Source organism: Gallus gallus, chromosome 4, assembly GCF_016699485.2.
Source record: "Gallus gallus isolate bGalGal1 chromosome 4, bGalGal1.mat.broiler.GRCg7b, whole genome shotgun sequence".
In the NCBI taxonomy this organism is placed as follows: Eukaryota; Metazoa; Chordata; class Aves; order Galliformes; family Phasianidae; genus Gallus; species Gallus gallus.
This window is the reverse complement of record NC_052535.1, coordinates 45,752,149-45,773,651: the sequence shown is the minus strand read 5'-3', so window position 1 is coordinate 45,773,651 and position 21,503 is coordinate 45,752,149. Positions and strand designations below refer to the sequence as shown.

General features: G+C 43.0%; 1 protein-coding gene across 6 annotated transcripts in view; it reads left to right on the top strand.

Annotated features, from left to right (window-relative positions):
* Window positions 1-21,503, top strand: part of ARHGAP24 (Rho GTPase activating protein 24) — a 193,980-nt gene that overhangs the window by 60,182 nt on the left and 112,295 nt on the right. For 5 of the 6 annotated variants that reach the window (XM_046941322.1, XM_025149795.3, XM_420552.8 and 2 more), the window contains exon 2: window positions 4,732-4,931. In XM_046941322.1, the coding sequence (XP_046797278.1) occupies window positions 4,752-4,931 (180 nt within the window). In that variant the 5' untranslated portion in view covers window positions 4,732-4,751. Of the gene's footprint in view, window positions 1-4,731; window positions 4,932-21,503 lie in introns of those variants that run through there. The other variant, XM_046941324.1, reaches the window with a different exon arrangement.

Below are 21,503 nucleotides of genomic sequence, written 5' to 3'. Positions count from 1 at the left end.
AGAAAAACAGAATTGCTTATGGTTGTCAGAGGAGTGTAACAAAGGGCTCTTAGCTGTACAGTTTAATTGTGCCTCCTGCTGCTGCAGCAGCGGTGGAAGGATAAATATCGCCTCTCTGAAGATTGCATTTAAACAGTAGAAACAAGCCTTGGAACAACTGCCCAAAGTGCATTTTTATGGTACTATGCTGTAGTTGGTGAGCTGCAGCAATTGCTTTGCAGTCCGTAGCAGGAGCTGACAGGTTCTGGGGATACCCGGAAAGATATAATCAGGTTACCAAAGTACGCTCTCTAGCAAGGAAACCCATATGACTCTGCTGCTCTGTGGAGAAGAAATACATTTTGGCAAGTAGAGAAATTATGCATTTAGGGGTGGTTCAGAGCTCCCTGTAATGCTGGCTGCAGAAAGGACATCAAATGAGTGGCAAGAGGTTCTGATTCATCAGACCTTCACTTACCGGAATGTTGTATCAAAGGCCATGCTCAATACCTAGCCACTACCTTTGCTTTGCTATTTTAGCAGCAGCTGTAGAGCATCTGGCACATGGCACACTTGAGTTTCCTGTCCACCAGCTTGGGCTGAATGCTGTCCTGAATACATTACAACACAAGCTGCCTGAGATTCTAATCCATTATGTGATTCCTGTGATGGAGGTTTATTCAATGTCCCTCAGTGACTAGATTCAGATATTGCTGCTGGTACCACTGATGGTGGTATAGAGAAGCTTGCTGGTATCCAGATCTCATTTATGTGGCTTAGACTGTGTATCTAAGCCAACACCCACTATAACCATAGAAGTTATATATGCGTACACAGAAATTGATGTTTCCAGGCATTGTTCCCCTAAGAATCCTAAGAGGATTTGGTAATTGATATTAATTGTAATTTAGTAAGATTTGAATGCATTCAAATAGTCTTTTAAAATCCTCTAGTGCCATTTTATTTGTGCTTTTTATAGTGGTGCTTGGATTTGTGGAAGTAAACTGCATACTTAGAAAAGTTTGTATGCTGAGTTCAACCTCTGTACTGAAGTGTTATATTTGACAACAAGCTCAAGGTCTTGGCAAAAGTATTGGATCTTTTTGGGATCAATCCCCAGATGCAATGAGAAATGTCTTTCCGTTGGCTTTGCTGGACTGTGGATGAGGCCTTCTCTAATCTCACTGATGACACATCTTTCATGACTTTAGTCTTGCCTAAGAATTAATTATGTAGGCCTTGGAAGTGAATTATTTCAAGCAAAATATCTTCAGCCTGTCCCTAATAGGACAAACATAAGAATGGGGAATTCAGAGTGGCCGGATGTGTCTGATTAGGGCTGCTACAGCCAGTAGCACAAAAGGCTCTCAGATGTCTTAGGAAGCCTACTGGATAAAAGTATGATTTGTGTTCCAAAGGTGTTTGGTGGAGAGCCACTGGCAAGTGTGTGGCCACAGCTTTGGAATTAAGTGCAAGGCACGAGCGCTTCAAAATCTGTCCTTGCTGTACCAGAACTTGAGAAACTCTCCTTGCAATGTAAAAATGGTTGCTAAGCACTAGTAGAATGTCAGCTCTTCTCTTTGAGTATTTTTTAACCTCTTTAGCATGTTTTTTTCCTTTTGTGTACACAACTGATGAGTAGTGCCTGGCTTGAAGTGCCCTGATAGGGAGAAGTAGGACAATCTTTTGCCTCCTACAGCAGCTGCTCGCAAACGTGTCCTGCATTGCCGCAGAGATCCTGCACTACATCTGAAGACACCTGAATAACTGCTGACAAGGTCTTCACTCAACAGTATTAAAAAGTTTTTATTCAGCCAGACCAAACGAAGAAGAATCAAAAGGAAATTCTGTGCTTGGAGGCAGCTCTCTGTACCTGAAAGAAGCTGAGAACCTTAAGTTTAAGCACTTTGCTTGTGTGGCTCAGGGGAAATAAGCAGAAGGGAACCCAAAATTAGACACTGCTTGGAAAATGAGCTATATCTCATTTAAGTGTTGAAAGATTGAAATCTAATTGTATATAGCACCCTTGTGACGTAAAGACTTTTATGACTTTGGCACACAAATGTGTGTATATTTAGATGGCAGATATTTTCTCATCAAAAAACCAAGTCTGCTGTTGATGGAAAATCTGAGCCTTTTGCAGGGTATCTCTCAATGCCTCTGGTGTGGATAAGTAACTTTCATGCAGACTTGTGGTGTTTGCCAACAGGAGAGGAAGGGGAGCAGAACTGTGTTGGACCAGAGGAGGTGGTTGGGGCCAGTGCTCTGGAGCTTCTCACTTTGATTTGTTTGGGGCCAGATTGACCTTGGTCTGCTAAGGACATGGTACAGCGAGTGGTGGATGGTAAGGATGGAGATGGGTTACTGGAAGCGAAAGCTGGTGCAGCTTTGTGTGCTGTAAATGTGTTCTCTAGGCCATGAGAAATTTCAGAGAGAATAAGATCATACAGCAAACCAGGGTTTCCTGCCAAATGTATCTTGTTACAGTCCTGTGACTATTCAATGTAGCTGGATTTGTTGTGTTTTAATGACTTTTTCCAATGATTTCCTGGCAAAAGGCTGAGACTTGGTGGGAGCTGCCCAATTCCATGTTTCGAGTATCAACTGAGCAGTAGCTGAGGAGAAATGCTTCCCTGCTCTGTGTGCATGGCACCAGCACAGCCTTTCTGCTTCAGCAAGGCATTGATCTTGATCTTTGAGCCAGTGTAGTGAGAAGGGCTGAGGCTGGAATCTTCCTTGTATTTTAATTTGCTCTCTCAATGTCCAGGCAAGCCTGGGAATGTTGCTCACAGCCAGCCACAAGTGAATGGACTGCGTAGGATTTCTTTGACTCTGGTCATTACCTAACCTGAAGGCTGGCCAAGTCGATAGAGTTTACTCTGGCAGAAAGTACAAGTTGCATTTCCTGTTCAGAAGATGAGCATGAGGAATATGCTCATTCAGTGCTTCATAATGTATGGCTTTCTACCTCATCTCATGAGAGCAAGAGGGCTTGGAGCACATTGGTATAATTCCACGCTGTCGTATGTTATTTACGTACTGTTTGCACCTTGTTCTCTGTGTTGGTGCCAGTACCCTGATATTACTGCAGTTTATTTTTATGATCTTGGTGTTGAAGCAGCTGTAAAAACAACTAGTGAAAGTGAGCCAGCTGCTGGAATTTCTGATTCAGTCTGGTTGGTAGTAGGCAGACTCTGAAAGGAGAGATGGAAAACAACAAATAAACTTAGTCTCATGTCTAAATATAATAATATAATAATAACAAAAATGTGTTGGCTGGCTGGAACTAGCTGCTGAAGAGAGTCAGATCACTGATAAAAGAAATAATGATAGTTTGTATGGAAAGTGTTGAAAGATAGAATATCACCTGTTGCTTTCAGCAACAACGATGTTAGCCACCTGTGTTAGGCCTCTGCATGCACTGATCAATAGCCTGATCAGGGCCAAATGACTGCAGACACACACCAATATGATGAGCAGCAAAATGGTGTCTATTCACTACTAAACACAGCTTATATACATTTTTACCTACATAACCGTGCTGTCATGTCCCACTCTGATTGGTTCACACCAGATAACATTGTGCCTTATTTGGCCATTTCCACATTCTTTTCTCATCCTTCTTCTATTTTCTCTGCATCAAGGTCAGCACGATAGCACTGTCTCTCTATGCTTAGGGAGAGGCCTGTCCCATACATCCCGTAGCCCCGCAAGGCGCCTACTACAACAATCACCTTAATTTAAAGGAATTCTTACTCTCACATGTGAGAATTCAGTGCTCATAGAAAGTTGCCTGTCCCGTGCCTCATTTGTTTTAGTATTACAGAAATAGTTTGGTATATTTTATCAGCAAGGAGATATAGGCCAATTAACACTTTGCTCGTCTAGCTAAATACTTAGCTCATGTACTGATGTCAGCACCGGTGCGATGTGTTTTGTGGAATGAAACAAAAAAAGCCTTTCACCCAAGTGATAAATTGGTCGTGACTTTGGTCAGATTCCTGTTTGTGGTCCAGGGGGACCTGGTTTCCTTAACGCTGCGCTAAGACAAGTGATTACCTAAGGTTTTCTTTTGGTTCTGCTTGGAGGCTGGCTTAAGTGGCAGCAATAGGTCATGCTGGCTGAAGCTAGGTTTGGGTTTTTTGCAGGGATGCAGCAAGGAGCAACATGTAGTCCAAGATAATCATTTTGGTAGTACTGGGATAATGATTGGACTTGGTGATCTTAGAGGTCTTTTTCAATCTAAATGAGTCTATGATTCTAATCTGTGATAATTCCAGTTAGGAGATTGGTTATGTGATGGGACGTCTAATTATTTACTGTCCACCATACCAGAGATTAATTTTACTGCTTTATTAAAAAAAAAAAAGCTGGATTATCTGGTAGAGATATCTGTCAGATAATGCTGAATGGGGAGTGAGTAGTAGGAAGCATTCTGCCTGCCTTAGCGTGAAGATGTACTGTCAACTCATTGCTTCTTACTGCCCATAAACCTCTGACCTCGAGAAGAAAGCCGATGTCTTCCTCAGTGCTAATTAAGATATCTTACACTAGCTGAAAAAAATCTTTTGCCTCTTTCCTGTTTTTTTTTAACAATTCGTTTCATCGTTATTACAGTCTCTTGTAGGTGAGCAGTACTTGCTCAGCTGATGGGTGCCAGTCAGGGCTTGATTGTTTTCCAGTTCTTTTGAAAGGAACACGTTACTGCTTGACTTGTGATCTGACTTTTTTCCCTTTTCCTTTTCTGGGCAGGAGAGTTGCTCAGATCCAGTATGGATGAACACAACGGCTCTGCAGAGATGCCCTCAGTGAGCCAAGGGCGGCACGGCACCATCAAGTGTGGATGGCTGCGAAAGCAAGGGGGCTTCGTCAAGACCTGGCACACACGCTGGTTTGTCCTCAAAGGGGACCAGCTTTATTATTTTAAAGATGAAGATGAAATCAAGCCACTGGTAAGTGACAGTCCTAAGTTAATGTGAGCAGAGTTGTCTCGTGTTTTAAGAAACCTCTCCCTCTCTCTGTTGTGGGCTCTGTTAAACTTGAGATTTTGTTTACTGTGAATGCAGAACCGAGTCAGGCCTTGGCAGTTGTATGGTTCCATACGATCTCTAAAGTTTCCTTTTCCCAGTCAGGTTTTCTCATTACAACGTTTTCAAGGGAGAGTAGTCCAAATGAAGCTCAAGTGGCAAAAAAGCAGTCTGATGTACTTACCTTATTATTTAAAATATTGGAGTATTTCTACTTTGTGTCTTTACAGATAGGAAATCCCCTAAGACTGTAGCCTGGAAACCTTGCCATCTGTAATGTAGATTAGACTTCAGTTTGCTGCCTGTTTCTGTTGTGGTAATTTACTGCTCCTTAATGTTCATCTACTTTCTTATTTATTTAGCTTTTTGACAGGCATGCTTTAGGGCTGTCTATCTCTAGAGTGCCATAAGAACAGAGTAAATAACTTCTGCTGCTTAGCTCAGGGCGCATCTGTGCCCCTCTGATAATAAGTTGAGAAATCTTGTGCTAGCACCTTCAGGAGTGTGGTAGTTGTTGATCATCCCCATCTGTGACTTTAGAAAATGCTCTGTGAATTATGTCTGTGCGGATATTTGAATATATATCACGCTCATATCTTTGTCTATTACATTTTTGGTGGTTTACGTTTATGTGGATTTTAACAGTGACTTGAGAGATGTAGAACCCATTAATCCAGCTTCCTGCATGGTAAAGGCCATAGCAATTTGTCAAGCTTACAGCACGCGTTATGGTGCACGTGTTAAGAAAATAGTCTTGAGGTAGTTGTTCCCAAAGAAAGTACCTGTTTATGCTGCTTTCAGAGCATCATTTTCATGTGATAGCCTTGGTAACTGTTTCCTCCTAAAACACTGCCAGACAGCATAGGTTAACTAAATCTATGGTGTATTTACACAGTATACATTAGTGTGAACGTTTTATGAAGTAACTAATAATTTCTGGGAAGCAAATGCATCTCTTAGTGTTCTGATAATCAAGAGTTGGAAAGGCAGCCATCAAAACAAAAGTGTTTGAGCCCGCCTGGGTTTTGGGAAGTACAGCTCTTCTTCCTAGCACTTGACATCTGGCAGCATGTTTGCATATGAGGGTGTCATTGCTTTTTGAGAGGTGACACAATGCTGTATTGCACGGAGCATTACGAAGCACTATGGAGCACAATTTTTAATCTCTCTGCCATTACTTTAGAAGTGACTTCAGAAGATGTTATCACTTTGCTTGCATCCCTTTTGCGAGATGGAGGTGGATATTCTAACCTTCTGATTTCTTTGAATATGGTAGTGGTTGATATCAATAGGTAAGAGTTTGCTTGAGTTTACCACATAAGTGTGAAGTAGTTTATGAAGATGGCCACAGATGAAAAGGTTTGTTTCTGGTAGGCTTGGCAAATGAATGGACCAACCCAAATAATGTTCAGTCAGTATCTCAAATTGTACAAATATTGGTTGCTGAAATATCCTAAGTTTAACACCGTGTATGGCAATGCTTTTTTCCTCTAAGTACGTAGAAGGATCTGCTGCGTTCAATTGAGTAAGAAAATTACTGTGACCTTCTAGGAGCCCTGGTGTGCTTTCAGTGGAGAGCTGAAGTGAAGAAGTCAAGTGATAGGATCAATTTCCAGTGTATGAGGATATCGTTAGGAAGTAGAGCGCAGCATTATGTCATTATTATACTAGCATACTATTGGATTTGTGTTCGGGACAAATAACGGTTTATTCATTACTAGATATGATTCATTTAGACAGTAATGTAATAGAAAATGGAAGAGTTCATAAGATGTATGTTTTTTTTATTTTCCCCCTGAATTGAGTTGAAATTAGTATTTTGCTTGTTGGCTGGTTGTGCTTGGAAGCAGACCGAGAGCTACAGTTTCTCATCTTGAGAAATACTGTGTGCATTTACAGAAGGTAGGAGAACTTGAGCACGAGTGGACGGAGTGAGCCAGTGAGTTTATCTTCCTAGCCCTAATGTGAATGTGGGAAATGCAGATTGCAGTTTATGGTGTGAATTCAGTAGATGCTTGAGAACCATTCTGCTCTGTGTTTGGGGCTTGGGTTTTGTTCAGTTTGTATTGAAAATTATACAGTGACGTTTGTATGTTTGGAAGTGATGGAGATGTGAATGGAACTGAAATTCAGAAAAATGAGATGATGTCAGATTTTAATCTGAGAGTGACTGCACGACAGGAGTCAATGAAGAAATAACATCTGTTTATATCTAAACTATCAGTAAATACTCTTGACTTTTTGTAACGTGCTGTTAGTATTACAAGCAGCTACAACATATTTACTGAAGTATGCATGTACATTGACCAGCACTTTGGTATTAGTCTAAATTGAAGCTTATAACTATCTGTGTGAGTGTGAGGTAAGCTCTCTGCCAACCTGTATCAGCTGCCTACAGGCACACAGTGCTTGTGTGAGAGAAAGCAGAGGATAAAGAAACAATACACAGCTATTATAGTCAAAGTTAGTGACTTTTCATTGATTCCCTATTATCATTAAACATAATCTTTTGCTCTGATATCCGTGAAATATCTTGGAGGATCTGACAAAGATGGCAGATCTGTTTACTAAAGATGCAGGTGTGGATAGTAATAGATCTAGTTAATTACAGGAGGCAAAGCAAAGAAGTGAGCAAGCCCGTAACATATGAAGACATCGTATTTCTAATTATTCCATATAATTTTTGCCTCTTGGAGATGATACAGGATTTTACCTTGTTGATTTTTACCTGCTGCCTCTGGTAGTCACCTTATTCCTGACAGCCTATTGTGTTTTAGAAAGCCAATAATTAAGCTAGATCTAAAGGTCAGCCATCCAGCTTGACATGTGGCTGAAAAAAATCAGCATTTAGTATCCCCCCACAATACAGCTGTTGTTTATGTGCAGCTAATGAAAATGTATTTCTTGCTTTCCCTTCTGCCCACGGGTAACTTCTGTGGTTTGTGAGTAGCAGCAAGGAGCTTCCAGGTGTTACTTTCTTGTTGTAGGTCTCAGTCTTGAGAAAGTGAGTTTCTGGAAGCAAACCTATATGGATGGAGCATCATTGATATGTATCTAAATGAATAAGAATAGGCAAGTTCATCTGGTCTAGGCTGCATTTGTGGCTTAGGCACCTGTTTAGTTGCCAGTCTACAGCAGTGACCTGTGTGTTTATGGACTTGAATTTGAGGGTGAAGAGATCTTAAAGATCCACAAAGTGACTTCCAGGAAAAACCTGATGTATGCCTGAAAATTGATGTTAATCTTAATCAGCTTAAATACAAGCTTGAACTTGTTGGCTTGTACTTTTTGTCCTCTAGATGAAAAGAGGTGGAGTCACTGTCCCTGGAGGTGTTCAAGAGCCATGGAGGCGTGGTGCTGAGGGACATGGTCAGTGGGCATGGTGGGGATGGGCTGCGGTTTGACTTGGTGATCTTAGTGGTCTCTTCCTACCTTAATGATTTTGTGATTTTTATGAGTCGGTCTTTAATTGAAACTGAATAACTGTCTGCTGGAATCTTAAGTACAGGTAACCACCATCTGTCTGTAAGGGAAAGATTCTCTCTGATGTACAAACAGAATACTTCAAAGTACTGCTTTCCAGCAAAGTATGTGCTTTTCATCTAATCCAATTTGTGTGGAGGAAAGAAAAAAAAAATTGGCAGCATATTCCATTTAATGGCATTAATAGAAAGCAGCCAACAAATTTCAGTTGCCTTTTTTTAAAGGTTCTAGTGAATGTATTAAATAGAAATTAATATGATAATTACAGGAATCTAAAATGAGTCTGCCCATAAGGGAAACCTGTGAGTACTGGATATGATGAAAGATTGAACATCATGCATTTTTACAAGTGAAAAAGGAATGGATAACATTTCTAGGCATATGGGAAAACTTAATTGTACGTGCATTTTAGAATTGCACTGCAAGAAATGACTGTCTGTGCGTGTTATCTAGAGGATTTCCAGTAAGGAAAAGGACAGTTTTATTTATCATGTTCTTTGTTGATGAAAATACAGAAGAACCAGCTTTTGTGTAAATATGAAGAGCAGCACAGCAGGCAGATCAGTTCTCCATAGATACTACTTGGAGCGTAGCTGCAGCTCCTCTGGTTGTGACTGGGAAGGATGATGTGGAGCAATACTTCTGCATGCCTGGTTGGCTTTGTGTGCTTTGCTCAAAGACCACCTGCCATCTCTTAAGGAGAAACTAAACGCATGAATGGAGCGGAGCGCAAGGAGATCAAGTTGAATCCTACATGAGGCTTTTAAAAAAGCCAGGTGACCTGGTGTTCTGCAAGAGTACGGTCAGCTGCCTGTAAAATGCTCTGAAGCAGTCCTGACCAAAGACTGCCAGCTGGCTTTGAGATTTGCCTAAAATACAAAGTAAAGAACAGACAGGGACTCCATTTTCATATGTCTGAATAGGTCTTATTTTAACTCTGCCCCTACTCCACTGTATTCTGCCCATGAGCAACTTGATTCTGGGTACGTCTGCACTTCAGGTTGCAGCAGAGCAGCTGCTAGTGCTGGGCTCCGTGCAGCCACCACCTGGTTGTTCCTCCTATGCCATCACAATTCTGTTGTCCGGAGCATGAACTCTCCCACACTTCCTTTTTCTTCACTGCTTTCAACTTTGCGGAAAGGTGCTGCTCATTTCAGTTTTGTATGCGTCATGCAAACTTGAAACAGATTTTGGGTTAGCCATGTGTTCCTGATGATTTTTCCTTTGAAATGCTTCAGTTGAAGGAAGAGAAGCCTCTATGTAACACATCTTTCTATTTAGGGCAAGTGCATTTTTTTCCTTTCTCGTCATTCTTGGTCTCCATTCAGTGGTCATAAGATGCCTCAAGTTTTAAATTAAGAAATGAACTTCTTAACACTATGACTGAATGAGTTTCAGATTAGATGAGAGGAGTTGCATTCTACATGGTCTGAGTGGCAGAATCTCCTGTATTCCTGTGCTTGTTTTCTGCTTGGGAAAACCAAGTCTGACCTGGCATGACAGCTGGTAAAACTATCTAAACAGTGGTCTCTTTCACACAGCAAATGGCCATATTGGCTGTTTAATGTTGAAAGTGAAGTGAGAGCTCCAAAACTGCTTGGGGTCTTTCTTTAAATGTGTTTTCTGGGAATGGCTTCACAGGTTTATTACTATAGCAGGCTCTTGCAACTTTGGCAGTGAAACTTTTGGAATGCTGAGGTGGCTAATGAAGAATATGTCTTAGCAGAGACTAGAGAGTTCTGCCATTTCTAATGCCTGTCTGCCTTAAAGTTTATAGGTCTCTTATTGCTGCAGGTTTCAGCAATTTATTTGGCCACATGCTTCTTTTCACCACAATGACTTGAATCAGTGCAATTAAAGGTGTAATGTATTCTTGTCAGTAGATACTCATGGGAATTTTGTACAAAAGAGTTCAGTGTGGTAAGACTGTATTTTGAAACCAGGGCATTTCTAATGCCATGACTCTTATTTGGGAAAGGTTTCTCACATCTGCAAGATTGAATTTCTGTGCTTGGCCTGAGACAAATATCCACAAACCCATTCATTGAGGTGCTCAGCTTGGAGGTGATCAGATTCCAGCTTTAATCCCTTCTTCTGCTTATTTCAGACCAAAAATGTGGAGCTAAATTTTCAGTAGTAGTTCTTTACTTTATTACTTTAAAAATCTCTGGAGGCCTTGGGTTTGGCCCAGACGGAGTCTTAAAAACTTTAACAGGGAGGGAAAGGTGTCTCATTCAGCAGTAAGCCCAGTTTTAATTAGTGGAGTGTCACTAGTAAGTGAAGTACAGAAGTACCTATTCTTGCCAAGTACAGGCAGTTCTTGCTTAGTGCTTTGCCCTAAGATGGCGCTGATAGAAATTCACTTCTTCCTTGAAGATGTCTCATAGGGTTGAGTGCAACGCAAGGAGTATTCGGCCCCATACTTCATATAGAGCTGTTGTTCACTCTGTTACCTAAAAGTTGGTGAGTACTTCTCCTTCATCAGCCTTCTCTGTGCATCTTAGCTTTTAACATATTTTTAGCCATTCCAATAAAACCCTGGAAGTCAGGAGAATAATGAAAAGTTGAGTGCCTGCTTATGTGCCAGCACTGCAACTCCAGTTCCTTTTCCACAGCCATTTGGGGAACCAACTACATGTTTCCAAGCTTACGTATCTTCACGCAATCCAAGCTGGGAAATTAGTTTTCAGTAAATAATTTTAGAATAGAACAAAACTAACACCTTCGTGGCAACAATGGAGAATGATAGCACCACTGACCCATGTGTGCATCCAGAGCTAAAGCTCCCAAGTATGCTACCACGTGTTGTACAAACTGTGCAGTTAGACTTAGTTGGCAGCTGCTGCTAGACTGGAACAGAGAGGCACTTGAGTGATATGTAAACTGCCTCGTTTCAGCTCTTGGTGGCCAATGTGTCTGCTTATCCCGAATGTTCACTGCACTGCCCTCACTGTTCTTTTTTGCAACAGGGTGCAAAATCCTGTGAGTTCTGAAGCAAAATTAAACCTTTGTGTGCTTCAGTACGTTTCATGGACGAGCTGGGGCAAAGCTCTTCCCTCCTGGGGTCAGGTTTGGGGGAGCTGGCCTGTCTGTAACTGCCTCTCTAGTCTTGCATGTACCATCTTGGCCTCTCTGCTTTTTTTAGCCTCTGCCAAGTGGCAGGATCTACAGCAGAAGGAGAATGCAGTTTTTTCACTTCTCTCTGTTGCCTGCTGGATGACAAGTGCTCTTCTGGTGGATGCTAAGGAGTGTATATTTAACAGGTTAATGGGGTTGTGTGGAGAGGAGTAAGGAGGGCTCATGACTTCTGCTGGTTAAAAGTACACCTGAGCTTATGCTGTGGTTGCTGTTGCTGATTATCTTCTTACCACCAACTTCTCTTCGGAAAGATGGCTGGTCTAAATTGCTAATTGTGCCAGCAGTTATTGCAAGCTCCCATACAGTGCATGCCTTCTGTCATTCATTAGGACCCCAGTGATCTGCTCTAGAAGTTCCAGCTGCTAGGAGAGGAGCAGAAGAAGCTATGTGATCTTGACTAAGGAGAACACTTAAGATAATGACTCATAATGTGTTTTGAAGCCTTCCTGATCAGATTCAGGGACATGTGGTCAGCTCCAAACCTGGAGCTGGTGTAGTTAACTTCTAACTTAGCGAGCTCAAGATGTGAAGTTTAATTTGTGCTGTGTTATCTAATGCAGACCATATTTCAAGGAATTCTGGGTCCTTGCTCATTTTCTCACAGCTGTTGCTGTAGTAACCAAGGACTGATTCTAGTACTTTCTGATTCTAGAACTTCTTAGTAGCATTTGTTCACATCCTCTGATCTTAGGCTGGTGCAGCTGGGATGTGTAAATGCTCTTCTGCGTGTACATGAGGAAAAGTGAGCTGGATCCTATGCGAACTCAAACACATTAAAACGGTGGATCAAGGCACACTGTATAACATCTATGCTGTATGGGGGGGAAATGCTTCCTGAATGTGTTGCTTCTTAGGGCCTTTGGGTTGCCACGTGCTACCCTTACTAGCTGAGACACGTTTCAAATCTCTTCACACAGAACAAATTCCTGAGAGTGGCCATCCCAGGTGGAATTTGTGTTGGCAGCCTCAGAACAGGGGCTGAGGGCTGAATGCTAACAGAAGCAGCTAAAATTAACGTCCAGTGCTGGAGGGACATCCTTTTTAGCAGACTTAGAGCACAAAAGTTGAACTAACAAAAGCGCTCTCTGTTACTGCTTGGGCTGCAGAATAAAACTCATTAAAATCCTTCATTGCCTCTGCAACTGCCCACAAAGGGCTCCTGCTCTGAGTAATTGCAGCATCTTCAAGAAAAAGCAAATGCTTTAACTTCTGAATAATGACCACAAGCGATTAAGCAGTGCTGAGGACCTCCATAGACACAGGCATGAGTTTTGGAAGCCCACCAATGTGAACTGAGCGTTACTGCAATGTGTTTGTCATGCAGGTGATGGGAAACAGACATGAGTCTGTGATTTAAGTAACAGGCTGATGCTTCATTAGGCTGATGTATGGGCATTTACTAGAGCAGGCTGTGGATCTTAGACTCATCTCCTATGACCACTCAGCTGTGTTGGCTTTCATCAGCAGGTTGTGATTCAGCCCTAAGTCTTCTCACCTGCCCCTCCAGCAAGGTGCAAAAGAAGTGAGGGGAGGAGAAATGAGGTTCATCTAAAGCTCTCAATTTCCTTTAAATGGAGGTGTGTGAATTTCTGTATGCTGCCAAAGCTCTTCTGTCCTCAGCTCCATTGCCAGCAATGGGAAGCTATGTGGGAGTGAGCCTTAGCAAGATGCATGTAATAGCGAATTGCTGAAGGTATGGTTGCTGGTATGAGAATTCACAAGTTAGTCTGGAAGAAGTCAAGCATTAGATTTCATTCACAGTCTAGGCAATAAAACATTTATGTCATATTTAACTGGTCTCAGATCAGCAGATCTTTTTCCTATTGCTTCCTGGGTTTGATTGTTATTCCAGGTGTGTCTTAATTTTCTTTCTGTATTTATATAATGTCATTTATACAACTGGTGCTATCTGAGAAAAAGAGGTACTACCACGACTGAAAAATAAAACATACAGAGCCTCTGTGTGTCAGCCTTTTTGATTTACTGAAGCTTTTGGCTTATTTTCTGGTCAATTGCCTCATTTTTGCCTAAGTCACCCTGAGCTGGGGTGAGGGGTACAGAGTGCAATAAATCTTCAGCACTTTAATGTGACAGTAAGAAGAAATGTTTACAGTGTGTTATCGTCCTGCTGGCTTGTATCAGGGCAAGAGTAAAACCCACCTTTTTGTAAGGTGAGCAGTTAGGATGCTCTCAGATGCAGCTGGGATTTGTGTACCTTGTGCTGAGGAGATGATGGAGGAGGTGTGGACTTTTTTTCCCTGCTTAGAACAGTCTCCAAATTTTACTGTGCAGCACTTCTTCCGGTGAAGACAGTCATGGGGCAGGGTTTTAGGACTGGTATATTATGGCCCTCTGAGTTAGGTGATGTTTCTCATGGATGTGTTGGATTGCAAGGAACAGATTTCACCTGATTTCAAAAACATCTGTGCAGGGCAGCGTTTGTTTTAACCTATTTAGTGTAATGGCTGACCTAGTGAACAGTGACAATTATGATGTCCCTTTGCTTCACTGGGAAGATGTAACCTGTTGACTGAGCAAACAGAACATCTACTGCTCTGAGTTCCCCAAGGGCTGGTTTCATGTCTAAATCAGAATTCAGCATTGTGAGGTAAGCTAATTAAGCTATTCAGATGGCATCAAGCAAACAGTAGGAAAACCAAGACACCCACTCTTGGCTTATGCTAACAACACTGCTTGTATTCTTGCACTGTCTTGATGTGATGATTTGCTAAGTAAACAACGATGCTAAATAAAGTAGTATTTCCTGTGAAGTGTTAAATTAAGCAGAATGAAGGTCCGCCAGGTTAAATTGTTGCAGCTTTTCATCTTATGACAGCATTGGGACTTCTCTCAGTTACTTCTGTCCTGATGAAAATACTGATGTTCAAGTATTTGTTTACTGCTATACTTTGGAGAGGGTACAAGCAGGGAGAATTTGATAGGGGTTATGTGTGTGTGCAGAGCTGTACTGTCTCTTTCCAATGTGTGGAGCCTGAATGTTTTGCTGTGGGAGTTTGGAGGCAACTATAAGCACTGGGGCCTTGGGAAGGAGAGTGAGGTGGTAGAGAGGCTTGAATGAGAAACATTAGTACTGTGTAGTCATAGAAAAAAAGAAGTGGAGGGAAGAGCACATAAAATGAGTGGTTGGGGAGCAGCTTGGGGATTTCTTAGAGGTGGGAGGAGGCAGAGCTGAACTTGGAGGACCTAAGGAGCTGTGAAGCTGTTCATTTATCTGTTAAACACCATGCTTCACGTTCTGTTTTCTTCAGAGGCTAATTATTTTCTTGCACTATTCTGCCTGGCTCAGCTTGTGAGATATAGCCTACATCTGCAAAGGGCATTAAATTCAGTGTTTGGCTTGCAGAACTTTTTCATAAAAGACCGTAGCCACTATTGTTTCTTAAACCTTAGACAGTTTGCAGTGGAGCTCGGGAAGATCTGCTCTATGGATGGTACAGGGGTAAAGGGGCTTTTTTGCAGAGTGCTCTCCAAGTCTCAGTGTGTAGATGCTTTTAGATTGGTGTTGGACAATACAACAATAATGTTAAACCAGGCAACAGAATGCCAAAGGATTTCTGGGACGTTAAAGCAGTGTGATTTACCCATTAGTGGTGATGCCAGCAATGGAACAAGCAGCTACTGGAGAATGAAACTAGCTAAAGGCAAAAAAAAAAAAAAAAAAGAAAAAAAAATCAACTATTGTCTTGTGAACTGTGTCCAGCACATCCCCACTGTGCCACAAACATTCAGGAAGAGCATAATGGCTTTTTGTATGGGGTGGATGCTATCTAGAGAAGAATTGTTGCACATGATGGAGTTCCTCTATGTGTGCGCAGTCAGCGAGAAGGTGGAGTAGCAGATGTGGCTGCTGACTGCCTGCACAGATGATTTGGTGCTGTGTGCCCAGCAGCAGTGTGTGGCACTCCTGAGCAGAAAGCTGTGGCCATCTGCTTTGCAAGAGTTGACCGCAAGAATATGTACAGGAAGGTGACCTCCTCGTCTCACCTGACTCAAAGATGACATTGCATTAAGGAAGTATTTTCTCCCCTAAACCATTTCAGGAGGAGATCTCCTAATGGGTGCAGTTATCTCTGAAATTTGGGAGCCCTGCCCATGGGTACTGCTGATGCAGAGCTCTTGGGTTGCAGCTGTGTCACCTGGAGAAGGGAGAGGCATCATTGCCTGCCCTTCTCCTTGTGAGGTTTAGAAGAGGGGAAAAAGCTGGGAAGAGATGCAGAGCTGGCTTTGGTGTGCTTGGGATTGGGGCAGCAGTGAAGCTGAGCTGGAGGTGGGACAAGAAACAGTTTTTTTGGCAAGCTTCACAAAAAAGAAGAGCTAACACTTTAAAAGACTCTCTAAAAAGAAAATGTTGAAGGTGAAGATGAGACTGAGTGCGCTTTAATGTCCTTCTTAACCCAATCCATTGTCTGCTTCTATAATTCTGTGCTTTGGTCTTGCTGGTTTGCAGTGAAAGCAAAGGAGATGCCTGAGCTGTGAGGTTATTGGATGAATGCACGTCCGGGCCTCTCACATGCATGTCATGATTGTGGGGATGAAAAAGTGCTTGACAGTGTCTAGGGGATTGTACACTAAGAAATTGGAGGTGCTGACAGCAGTGTGAATCTGAGGGCAAGCAGGGAAAGGCAACCTGAGGAAGTCTTAGGCTTACTGCTGCTGTGCAAATGAGAAACATAAGCACAGCATGGCCCAGAGGGGTTGTGAGGAATATATGTAGTTCTTTGCTTTTCCTGAGAGACGACTGATGTTCCATCACTTCACTGACTCAAAGTACATTACACTCATTTTCCAAGTGTATACAAATACCTTACTCTGTGTCTGCTACAACAGCTGTGTCTACTACAACTCAGTGTCTGCTACAACAGCTAACATTTTTGGTGTATTTCTCTGGGTGGTGGTGACTTGTTTAAACAAATGCTGCAGTCATTTTCAGGCTACTTTGTTTGCAACAGTGATTGTTACATCAGTGAAAAACACCTTAAACCCCCTTATAGGAGCAGTCCGTTCGGTGGCTTAGAATGGACCATGGTGTTCCTTGCCAAGTGGGGCACCAGCAATGTGTCCTCAGGGTCCCCAAGTGGGTGGCTGGAAATGTCTTGCCTGGCACAAAAACAGAGTAAGTTCTGAGCAGCAACTTCAGTTATTTGTTATGTTGGGCAATGGTGGCAAAAAAGGCTGTAATGACTGAGATGAGTTCCCCAGCAGCAGCGTGTGCCACGCAGGGTGCCTGTGATGAAATAGAAGAAATCTGGGGATTTCTGCTAATGCTTTCCCCTTTTTCAAAAAACTTGGGAGCAGAAAGGGCACAGCTTGGGTTGTATTGATGTGGAGATGGAATCTACATGGGAAATGTCAACCTAGTTGGCTGTGCACCAGTAGAGGGATTGTGTGCTGAGAGCAGCAGGAGTAGAGCTGAGTGCAGGTGGCAGCAATTGTGTATATGGGGGTACAGGTGCTTTTTATTTGCCTTCCCAGCTCATTTTCCTCAGCTGTGCAAGGTCCAGCTCCTTGTCCTGCCATGGATGAGCAGTGCAGCTGCTGTGCAGTTCCCTTCCTGAGGTGTTCTCAAGGCAGAGGCATCTATTCTTCAAAAATATTAGGTATTAGGCAGTTATGCACTTCTGAACATGATTGGTGGTGGAGGAGTAAGACCACAAGTGAGCATGGGACATAAAAGCTTTGCAATCTTGTGGGCAGAGACTGAGTATCCCAAAAGGAAAACCTGAGGTTGGCAATTTTGAGATGTTTTCCAGTTTTCTGCAGTTAGTTTTGATGTGTGGATGAACACTGAGGAATATCATACAACGTGGATGTAAGCAGGTGGAGACATTGTTTTGAATAGAATTTAAAAAGAAGTCTGAATTATTTTGAAAATACCTATCTGTAAGCTGTGTCAGCGGTGGCTCAGGATGGATCTTCTGCACGAGTCTGTAGAATGAAGAGTCTGTAGAATGAATTTTTTACTGAAGAAGGGGCATTAGGCTTCCTGTGACAGCAGAGAATCAAAGGCAGTGTGTCATGCTGGGAGAGACTGCATGCAAACTGCCATTATCCATTGCTGCCCGGCTTTTATCATCCATGCTCACAGTGGTAGAAATGGCCTTTATAAAAAGCTGCCTCTGAACACAGATCTGGAGACGGTTGGAGCTTGGCTGTGCTTTGTGGAGTTGCAAAGAAGTGTGGACGTTGCCTTTGCTATGGTCAGTAGGTGTGTGAAAGCATGTCAGAAGTGGGAAATGGGGTGTGCTGCAGCTGTGCTTTGGGATAATGCTGTCTGCCATAGCAGGGTGTCTGGGAGCTGTGCTGTGGCTGCTGGACGTAATGTGAGGAGAGCTGTAATCATCTTAAGGACAAGTAAAATGGCATCTATCTTATTCCTAAATTTACAGTAAATAGAATAACAGGGAGCAGATAGTATGGAGGTGAAGTATTTGCATGTAGGTCATCGTTTTAAGCGTTCCGTAAGAGCTGGCATCTGTGGGAATTGCATGATGGTGCTGGGATTAATTCAGTCCCTTCACATTTGGTAAGTCTGGGGCAGCACCTCTGTCTGCCTGGGGTGAGCCTCCTGCATCAGGGGAGGGTGAGTGACTGACTTGGCTGTGTCCATCCTCTCCCAGTGCTACATTAGCTGAATAGGTGAGGAAAATTGGCAGAGTAGTGCCAGATCCTTGCCTTTGCCACAAAAGTATTCTTGCCTTCCAGCATTTGCAGAACCCTTAGAGGTACATGTGTGATCGGATGCTTGCAGCAATGAGTTTCTTATAGCTAGTGTGGAAGGCAGGCAGCTTCACAAAGACTTCCCTCTCAATGCAAGGTGAGGGTGACAAGCTGATAACTGGGCCTGGTCTTTCTAATCTGATGTAATCGCTTGATCTTGTCAGGAGGGAGTTCTTGTGCATTAACTAATCATGATATCAGGTCAGCAGTGGGTGGCTGAGGGAAGCAGCACTTGGAGCGTAGGATAGAGGACACTTCACTGAATGATGAAAGTGTTGTAACAATTCCCAAACTGCTAGGGATGCTAAGCAGTTAAGTGATAATTGCTTTTGTCTGCAGCTTGACCCTTGCACACTGCTCTGTGTTGTGGTAGGCTTTTTAATGATGGCTTTCTTTTCCTGTTTGAAGGGAATTTCAAGGCTGTAGGTGGTCTGCGTCCATTAAAAAGGCTTATCGTGATGACTTTTGTCTCCCCTCCCTTTATTTACTTGGAGCTGGTATAAGTGCTGCCTAGCTCCTCAAGTAGCAAAATGAGTAACTCACAGGAGAGCCTTGTTAGTATTTAAATGATAATAATTGAGTTCTTTTAGCCTATTAGTGCTTAAGAATAGCCTCCTCTAAGTTCATTACCTCGGGGATGAAAGCCGTATTTGCAGCTGAACTAGCAGCATGCACAACACCCTTGCTGCTACAGAGGGGCTTTGCTAGTTCTCTGCCAGGCAGTGGCTTGTGTGGTGGATGCAGGCTGAATGACCTCAAGCTGCATTCTTGAAATCCTCTTTGCTCCTCAGCTGGCCAGAAAATGTTTCCATAATAGACTCTCCCTCTCGAGTTCAAGCAGTCGGCAATGTGGGAATGTGACAAAAGCAAGGAATGAAGCCCACTGGGGCCCAATTGTTGGAACTAGATGATCTTTGAGGTCCCTTCCAATCCGAGCCATTTTATGACTCTAAGTCCACCAGGTCTTGGAACTATACTTGGCACACCTACGAGAGATGGGAAGATGGCCATAGCACAGCCACGCACAGCAAAACTGCATCCTGGAGGAGGGCAGGATTGGCTCTTGGACTGGGGCTGTCCCAGTTTCAGAGCTGCAGCCAAGGGCAGCTGTCAGGCTTTGCTGTCCCAGAAAGCAGTTGGATGCCAGATAGCTCTGTAGTTAGCCACAGGAGCTGGACCTGACTACCCAGGCACAATACGGGTAGCAAAGCACGTAGAATTGGCTGCACAGAGTTCAGTTTGAAGCAACTTCCAGAATGTTTTGATGTTGCCAGGCCTGGCCCAGTCTAAACTGTGAAAACTGCCTTATTGTCCTTTTTTGATATCCACTGCCTGCTTGTCGTAGAATCACTAAGGTTAGAAAGAGCACTAAGATCATCCAATCCAAGCCACTAACCCATCCCCACCATGCCCACTGACCATGTCCCTCAGTGCCATATCTCCACAGTTCCTGAAAACAACCAGGGAGGATGACTCCACCACCTCCCTGGGCAGCCTGTGCCACCACTGCAGTACCACTCTTTCTGAGAATGTTTCATAATATCCAACCTGAACCTCCCTTGGTGCAATTTGAGGCCGTTACCTCTCATCCTATCAAATGTCCCTTTGTTGTAAATTCATTGCATAGGACAGTGGTGACCTGGACAGGCTGAAATTCTCCTGATGCTACTAATAATAGTGGGCAGCAGAAACCTAAAAATCCTGCCACTGTCTGTACATGAGACTGTGCCCCACCCTTGAGGCAGATATTGTGGCTGTCTCCATTTAATAATAGAGACAAGAATCCCATGAGGTGGATGGTGGCTGTCACTCGTTTGACTGGCAGATTTAAAAGCCTCTTGGCCAGCTATGTCCTGAATGTTTGTTACCAAGCAGCTGTGTCAGTTAAAATGCGTTGAAACTCAGCCAGCAGGGCTGTGTACCGAGCATCACACAGGAGTGCTTGACACTTTGGTTTTCCTAGATGATAAATCAGTTTGTTTGGAAGTCATTTTCTTTATTCTAAGCTGCTCTTAGTGCTTTTTAAATCTTTGCATAGATGGGAACACAGGCCTTTATCTCCTATTCAGGGGGGAGGTCATTAAATTGCAGTACAAATGTGCGTTTGAAGACGAACATCTACTTGATCCCCTTAGAGGAGAATAATATCTCAGCAGTTCATCTCTCCTGTAAGGGAAAAAAAGAAAGCTTACAGTGAAGTGATCATGGATAGAAACTCTTCTTAAGGCTCTCAGCATTGGAATGGTTTCATAACGTGTTCAGTGTACGTTGAGTCTGGTTGCATTGAGCGAGCTGTCCTGCTGCTTTTCTGTATTTCCTTGGTGATGCTGATGTGGAAATTACCTCAACTGCAACAGGTAACTAATGAGGAGAGTCCCAAAGTTCTAAATATGAGATGACAATTGTCAGAATGAATGCTAACATTTTTACAACGTAATTTGATCAATGTAACAGTGATAGCAGCAGCCTTGAATGGGATGCTTTTGTGAACAAGGTAATTTATCTCAACGAATACGTTCACGTAAATGTTTTAAAATGAAAGACAAGATAAATCTGTCTAGAGCCCACATGCTGTAGAGCTGCCAAGCCTGCCACCTGTTCAAGATTTTAATGACCTGTTCTTTATTTAACAGAAGAAGTCAAATTAATGCTGTCATTAACCTTTGCCGAGGCTTCCCTTATCTCAGGAGCTCTGCGATAGCATTCAGCACGTGCCTCTCAGTGGAGCAGCTCTGTTGCTTTAATTAGAGTTGCAGCAAGCTGGCGAAGGAGACCATTAAATGTAAAATGTGCTTGCCTGCAAGTCAGCCACGGGAATCTGCTTGCTGTTCAAATGGGGATGTGGCATTTGTCAGGAGCCCAAGGAGGCCCAAACTCATGTTGTGCTGTGAGATCTATAGGGAATCATTTCCTTGGCAGTTTCTAACTGGGAGGTGATGCTTTTCTGAGAGTAAACCAAACACCTACTAGGATGCTGTACATGCATGTGAGAGCCCATTTGTGTAGGCAGGGATCAGGTAAGCATGTTAAGCCCTGTAGGACCCAGAACTTGGGGCTTTGTAGGAGAAGGGTTCCTTTATGCCTTTGCTGTGCAGCCTGTGCACAACAGCCAATGTAATAGCATTCCTGGGTTTATTT